Source organism: Haplochromis burtoni, unplaced genomic scaffold (assembly GCF_018398535.1).
Source record: "Haplochromis burtoni strain Fernald_Lab_line unplaced genomic scaffold, NCSU_Asbu1 Contig_1609, whole genome shotgun sequence".
NCBI classification, from domain to species: domain Eukaryota; kingdom Metazoa; phylum Chordata; class Actinopteri; order Cichliformes; family Cichlidae; genus Haplochromis; species Haplochromis burtoni.
In genome coordinates, this window is record NW_024583970.1 from 24,756 (window position 1) to 32,628 (window position 7,873).

The 7,873-nt window shown below is 38.3% G+C and overlaps 1 protein-coding gene across 1 annotated transcript in view; it reads right to left on the reverse strand.

Annotated features, from left to right (window-relative positions):
* Positions 1-7,190, reverse strand: part of hspa9 (heat shock protein 9) — a 30,638-nt gene extending 23,448 nt beyond the window's left edge. Inside the window, exons 1-6 of the mRNA XM_005952667.2 lie at positions 6,864-7,190; positions 6,056-6,114; positions 5,690-5,777; positions 4,954-5,135; positions 4,385-4,509; positions 4,229-4,302 (exon numbers count right to left, since the gene is read on the reverse strand). Coding sequence (XP_005952729.1) covers positions 4,229-4,302; positions 4,385-4,509; positions 4,954-5,135; positions 5,690-5,777; positions 6,056-6,114; positions 6,864-6,944 — 609 coding nt within the window. The 5' untranslated portion in view covers positions 6,945-7,190. The remainder of the gene's footprint in view (positions 1-4,228; positions 4,303-4,384; positions 4,510-4,953; positions 5,136-5,689; positions 5,778-6,055; positions 6,115-6,863) is intronic.
* Positions 7,191-7,873: the final 683 nt, after the last annotated feature.

Sequence of the window (7,873 nt, forward strand, 5' to 3'; positions counted from 1 at the left end):
GCTGAAAAGTGGTGAAAAAACTGAAAATTGTCCTGAAAAGGGGTGAAAAAGCTTAAATTTGTGTTAAAAGGACTTAAGAAAGTGTAACTGTTGACTGAAAGAAATGTTGCCATAAGCGGGATTTGAACCCGGGCCTCCCAGTCTGAGAACGGACGCTCATCTCACTGAGCTAAAACACAGGTCAAGCCGGCAAGGAAAACCAGTGAGGCCAAGGATAATATGCAAAAAAGGGCAAAAAATATTGAAAAGAAAAATCAATATCTCAAAAAGTATAGAAGTTATGAGCACCAAAAGTCATAGCAGGAAAGAGCAGAAAGAGCAGAATTTTTAGAGATTTGAACTGAGAAAATAGCACAAAAACTGAAGGAGTAGTAAGCGGACAAAAAACGGCAAAAACGGAGCAACTTGAAGAATAATAACTAGAAAAATTTGCATTTCCTGCGAAAATGCTGTGTGGATGCCTTTACGCTGAGGATGTCTGCTGAAAGAAAAAGTGGTAAAAAAACAAAAAAAATTGCCCTGAGCAGGATTCGAACCTGGCCCACTCTGGTACTCAAGGGAGGTACTCATCTCACTGCGCCAATCATTCTTACAAGAAGAGGTGGAGAGATGACAATTGGGCTGAAATGAGCAGAAGGCGTGAGAATTGTGCTATAGAGGTGAAAAGGCTTAAAATTTTGCAGAAGAAGGGGTGAATAGCAGAATTTCGCATGAAGAAGAGGTGAAATGTGAAGTTCACAGCACAAGTTGCAGCTGAAAAGAGATAATCAGCAGAATTTGCTCAGTTTTCTGAAAACACTAGATGTTGTAGAGGTGAGGCTGAATTTGCAGAGTAATGAGAAGAGTTTTGGTGATGAAAGAGTAGAGAAAAAACTTAAAAATTTTCTAGAAAAGAGTTCAATCAGAAGAATTTCTGCTGAAAAGAGTCAATGAGCAAGAATTTGCTGAAAAGAGGTTTTTACTAAAAACAGCTAAAAGCTGGGATTTGTGCTGAAAAGTGGTGAAAAAATGTAAAATTGCTGATAAAGGAGTGAAAAGAGCAGAATTTGTGTTGAAAAGAGTTAAAAAAGTTTAACTGTTAACTGAAAGAAATGTTGCCATAAGCTGGGATTTGAACCCAGGCCTCCATCTGGAGGATTCATCTCCTGAGAACTGGAATTTCAAGGGAAGCTTATTGTTTTAAGTTACAAAGTAACTACTGAAGATTGCCATGGATTAACAGCCTCCACCAAGCGCTTTCCTGAGCAATACCAGCTCAGGCAGAAGATCAGTGAGCCACATTGATAATGTGTTCCATTCATTGCAATGGTCAAAAGTCATAACACACATAGCAGAAATAGCAGAATGTTTTTAAAGTTTAAACATAGTATTTCTGCTAAAACTTAGTATTTATACTAAATAATATTTTTTTCCTGCCAAATCATAGCATTTGTGCTGAACACAGAAAATTCTGCCAACATAGATTAGCAACTACAATTTGTGCTAAAACATTATTTATGATTTAGCAGAAACACTGGGACTTGGTAGAAATACTATGATTTACATGAAATACTTTGACTTAGCAGAAGTACTACAATCTAGAAAAAAGTACTACAGCATAGCAGAAATTCTATCATTGAGCAGAATTACTAGGATTTAGAAGAAATACTAGATGGAAATATATGTGCACAAACACTGATGTGGCTCAAGAACCTTTATTGTGCAGTTATACTATGATTTGGAAGAAATACTATGGCCAATCATATTTGAGAATTATGTTTGCACAAATACTATGATTTGGCAATACTATGTACAGAATACTATGTTTTGGTAAACGTCACAAATACTATAATTGAGTACAAGTACTATAAGTTACAGAAATACTATGATTTAGCAGAAATGCAATGTTTTTGCAGAAACACTGTAATTTCGCTTAAATAGTATGAAATAGCAGTAATACTATGATTTGGCAGAAATACTACTTTTTAGCACAAATACTATTGTACAGAATGGTGTACGTCAGTTTAATGCTGGGTGGTGCTGCAATAGTAACTATCCTCGGTCAGAAGGAGAGGCTGACATCCAGGGATTAGATTACCACAGGTGGAGTTTATTGGCGGTCAGATGGATGGTACAGGGAGGTATGGCATACAGTAGGAGGATGATTAAGAACAGGGTATGCATTACAACATGGATACAGATTAAAGATTAAGAAAACTGGCAACAAATTCCTCCACTACAAATCAGTCTGATACCACTTCTTACAGGGTTCACAGTTTACTAAGGCACTACCCAAAAGGCGCCACAAGAGGGCACTCCAACACAAGAGATGACCTATTTACACTGTAAACAGCCCCCTACTTAGCCACTACATAATACAGTGATATTACAGTATACAAATTCACACAAATACTATGATTTGGCAGAAATACTATGACTTAGTAGTAATACTATAACATAACAGTTCAATGTTCTTGCACAAATACCACAATATGGCAGAAATACTATGTTTTAGCACAAATACTGTGATTTGGTATAAATACTACGATTTGGCACACATACTATATTCCGCAGATACACTATAACATAACAGATATTCTACGACTTAGTAGTAATACTATAACATAACAGAATTATTAATTGGGCACAAATACCGATTCAAATACCATGATCGCACAAATCTGCATGGCAAAAATACTATGATTGGGTACAAATACTATGATTTGGCAATAATACTGCATTTTAACACAACTACTGAGATTTGATTGAAATACTATGATTTAGAAGAAATACTATTACTCCATACAAATACGATGCTTTGGGACAAATACTATGTTTTGGTTCCAATACTATGATGTGCAACAAATACTATGATTTGGACAACATTAGACTACATGATTGGAGAGAAGTTCAGAATACTATTGGCAGAAATACTATGATTTGGCAGAAATACTATGCCTTAGTAGTAATACTATAACATAAGAGATATACTATGGTTTTGCAGACATACTATGTTTTTAGCTACAAATACCATGATTTGGCACAAATGCTATGATTTAGCAGAAATACTATGATTGGGTACAAATACTATGATTTGGCAATAATACTGCGTTTTAACAACAACTACTGAGATTTGATTGAAATACTATGATTTAGAAGAAATACTATGACTCCATACAAATACGATGCTTTGGCACAAATACTATGATTTGGCAGAAATACTATGACTTAGTAGTAATACTATAACATAACAGATTTCCTAAAAAAACTATGAAATTGCAGTAATTCTATGACTTGGCAGAGATACTACGTTTTAGCACAAATACTATAACAACGCAGAAATACTATGACTTAGTAGTAATACTATAACATAACAGTTCTTTACGGCGAAAAGTGTACGGAAACACCCGGAATAATAATAATAAAGAAGAAAGAGAAACAGGAACTCAATAGTGTGGATGCTTAAAGCATCCACACAATAATCAATAATAAAGAAGAAAGAGAAACAGAAACTCAATAGTGTGGATGCTTAAAGCATCCACACAAATAGTGGAATAAAGAATAAAGAGAAACAGGATCTCAATAGTGTGGATGCCCTTGAGGGCATCCACACAATAAATCCAATGAATAGTAATAAGTGTGCCTCTTGGCATAGGCACACTTAATTACACTATACCTTAAAATATATATATTGATTATAAATCAGGTTGGCGATTTGAACATGAACTTGGCCAAATTATTCTATCCTGTGTGAATTGGGTTAACAGTGATTCGGTGCTCTCCTGTCTGGATGTCTGAATCATTTTTATGTTCCAAAAATAGCATCAGTTAAACAATGAAGGCATAGTGCATAATACAAATCTGTGGAGGGGATAAAATATCAGTATCATAGGGACAATACAATTTATAAATCACATTCTAACTGAATTTAAAACTATACTTTATGTATGCATCAGTTAAACATGTTTTTGGAGGTTTAAATAGATTTAAGTAAAATGTCTTTAAAGCAGTTGAATGTATTGCAAGTTGCTCCACTCTAGTGGAAACATGATACAGTCTGCTACAGTTAGTAACCTCTGAATCTTCTCAGTGTCACAGCAGGAAAACAATAATTCACTTCTCAAAAGCTGAGCTTTTCTTAAAAGACCCTGGTGGAGGCCTGACATCTGCTTTTAAACATTCATATTTTGGTGCTCGTGCGAAAACGTTTAGCAACGTTTCCTTCAATAGAAAGCCTGTGTGTGCATACCTGTCTCTGAGAGTCATTGAAGTAGGCTGGAACAGTGACCACAGCATTCTTCACCGTGCTTCCCAGGTAGCTCTCTACAACATGAATATGAAGCAAAACTAATGCTCACATGTGCAAAACATTTAAATTATCTTTTGACTGTCTGCACAACTATACCTGCAGTCTCTTTCATCTTCATAAGAACAAAGGCTCCTGCCTGGCTAGGGGAGTACATTTTGCCATGAGCCTCAACCCAAGCATCACCATTTGATGCACGCACAATTTTGTAGGGAACATTCTTCCTGTTGATGGAAAAAAGGTAGTTTTTTTTACCCAGCTAAGTTTATTTCTTTCATTATATCCAACATTTAAAAAAATAAACCTCGGATTTGAGATTTAAATGCAATAAATGAGAATGGTAAATGGACCGATTCTTATATAGTGCTTTTCTACTCTCACGGAGTACTCAAAGCGCTCTATACAACACGCCACATTCACCCAGTTACACCCATTCTCACAAGCACTACCTCTATACTGAGTGCTTCCTAACTACACTCACACACATTCATACTCCGATGGATGCATCGGAGAGCAACTTGGTGTTAGTATCTTGCCCAAGGATACTTGGCATGCAGACTGGAGGAGCCTGGGATCAAATCTCCAACCTTCCGATCAGTAGGTGACCTGCTCTACCTCCTGAGCTACAGCCACCCCGGAATCTTTTTAAAGGCCAGAAATGAACTCACAGATCTTTCTGGACCTCTGGGTCTTCAAAGCGCCGTCCAATCAGTCTTTTGGTAGCATACAATGTGTTCTGAGGGTTGGTAACAGCCTGGCGTTTAGCAGGCATGCCCACCAGACGCTCACCATCTGCTGTGAAAGCAATGACTGAAGGAGTTGTCCTCGCTCCCTCTGCGTTCTCCAGCACCTGAACATAAATAAGAAAACATTTAGATTGGAGGAATCATTGTTTCATCAGATTCATCAATCAACCCCAGTTTTTAAAGTTGGAGGTAGAAGAGAAAAAAAAAAAGACCAAGAACCAAAAACCTCAATTAATGAGTGTTAACATTTTTCAGTTTTTTTCTCAAAACGGTAGAAAAACTACAGAGAAAAAAACAAAACAACAACTTTGGATTCTGTTTACACAAAGTTACCCATTTCTTTACCAGGGATGTACTGATCTGATGTTTAACTTTTGTTATTAATCATATCCTGGGGCAGTGAGGCTTTTGAGTAATGCTGCATCAGTGTCTACGATCCCATCTATTTGGCCAGTCTGATTTTTTTTTTTCCTGTTCTGGTTTACTTACACATACAGTAACAAACTTCCATTAAGTTAATTAACACAACATTTAGTTTACCCGCTTAGAAGTTCTCTAGTATCAGCACTCAGGATGGGTTCCATTTCCATAGATACTGCTAGATTAAAGATAGGGGATTAAACAAACAAACAAACATGTGAATCATCTAAAGCATCACCTTGGCCTGTTTGCCCTCCATGACTGCAACACATGAGTTTGTGGTTCCCAGGTCAATCCCAATGACTGCACCTTTGACGGCTTCAGACCTGCAGCACATACAATGATAGTGACAAACTCAGCAGACCTCATGTTTACACCAAAAGATCCAAATTTCTCAGACTTCTATTTAGAAATACCAATACAGAATATGGCAGTCTGTTTGGTGACAAAAAAGTATTTTAAATTGTGAATATGAATCACAGCCATTAGGAAGTGAATGTATAGTTTTACCTCTAAACGACAAACAAAAATTGCTAAACCAGCACCAACGTCATGCTGTTAGTGCACGTTCATATAACGCAGGCACTTTAATGTTGATACTCACGCATAGTCTCTCCTGGAGAGGGCTCTAAGAGCATCTGGTTGGAAGCCGGTCCAGCATGCCTGATAATACAGAACAACGCAGTTACACAGCTGTTAACTCAGACAAAATATTTGCGATGAACTCACAAAATTCGACATTTTGAACCTCAAAAGGAAAGATCCAAGTATACTTAAAAAAAAATAAAACAGGATGAAAATTGGAAGAACCAAAGCATAGATAACATTATCGGAGTCACAAACAAGCACATGTGACAAGAAACCATTCTTAATAGTGGGATCCAGCTAAGCGAAGCCTGTAGAAGATCGAGCTCTAAATGTGTTACTTAAACTGTGGAGCAGCGTGCTGGAGGAGGGGACGCCTCACCGAAGGTCACAGACCCACAGCTCTGCTACAGCCTTGGAACCAGCTCAAAACGAACATTAAAACTCACACACCAAAGTAAAATATTTCAGTAGATGACGAAGCAAGTAGTACTTGCTTCTCTAATGACCGCACTTAGAAAAACAGCTGCCAGGTAGGTCCGGTATCAAATGAAGTGAGCTAGCACGCGTTAGCTTAGCCCCACAGATATGAAACACACCAGCACATCGAATGCTAGAGCGGCGGCTCAATACTATGTTGTTATTGCACATCTCTTCTCGTGACACACATTTATTACAGTGTCTGCTGGACTGTGCTCATTGTTAGTGACACAGTAATGATCTAACCACGACTAAATATGCTGTCCTCAAGCTTACGCTTTTAGCATCTAAAGCTAGGAAGCTAATGGCCACATCGTAATGCATCTACTTAACTGTTTGACATTTACCTTTTTAATCAAGGACGAAACGCTTCTGATATTACTCCTCGTGGGAAGAGTCCTTGAAACGCTTCGGGCGACGCTCAACATTTTCACAACTCAGCTAACAGGCTTGCTAACTTCGATTTTAAACTACAGCTTTTAAGTAAAAGCACACTCTTCAGATAGTTCGGCAGCGAAGGAATGCTAAAATATTTCAGCTTTCTGAGCCTCTTCAGACTTTAACGCAGCGTCTCCTCAGAAAACCACATAGAGCTCAGCTGCGACAAGACTGCTCGCCTCTGGACTGCAACGGCAAAAGACCTGCGAAGCTTCTTCTCGAATTATCCAACACATGTTGCACCATGCACCGCTCAAGGACCCCAAAATGGGCTCTACAATGACTGCCTGTTTTTTTTTTTTTTTTCATCGATAGTAAAATGCCTAAAACAACAGTTTAAAATCGAATATGCAAATCAATTGGAAAAACTGACATTAATTAAAGAATAAAGCTGTCTGATATAAAGATCAAATATATACCGGTGGTTTTTGGATGTTCGCGGTTTTGGCACGGGTAGGGCAGACGCATTTAGTGGGCCTGTGAAGGTCATGATGTAACGTGGGGTATTGAAGAGTTTCACGTGTGTTACATCACGGATGCTGGAAGAATTTATCAGCTGTAATTTAGCTATTCTCAGTGCTCTGTTAGTTTATTCGCCGATATGACACGAGCAGCATTTAGATATGTATCCATACACACATTTGCCAACAATGTGATAGGGTAATAAGTGTCGCACTGTGTGAGGAAGTCAGGAGTGGCAGAGAAGTATGTGAGTTTGGTGTTAGGTGGTACGAGAACAGCTAGAGTGGTACTGAGCTGTGTGGTAGGAGTAACAGGCTCAAGGCCGGGGCGAGGTTACATCAGTGATCGGCTCTGATCCCCATCTTGTGACAGACAGGTTAACAGATGAGGTCAGACAGGACTCTTTGTGGAGCCTTCAAAGCTTGTGTCGAGTAATGGAGGGGGCGTTTCCGCGATG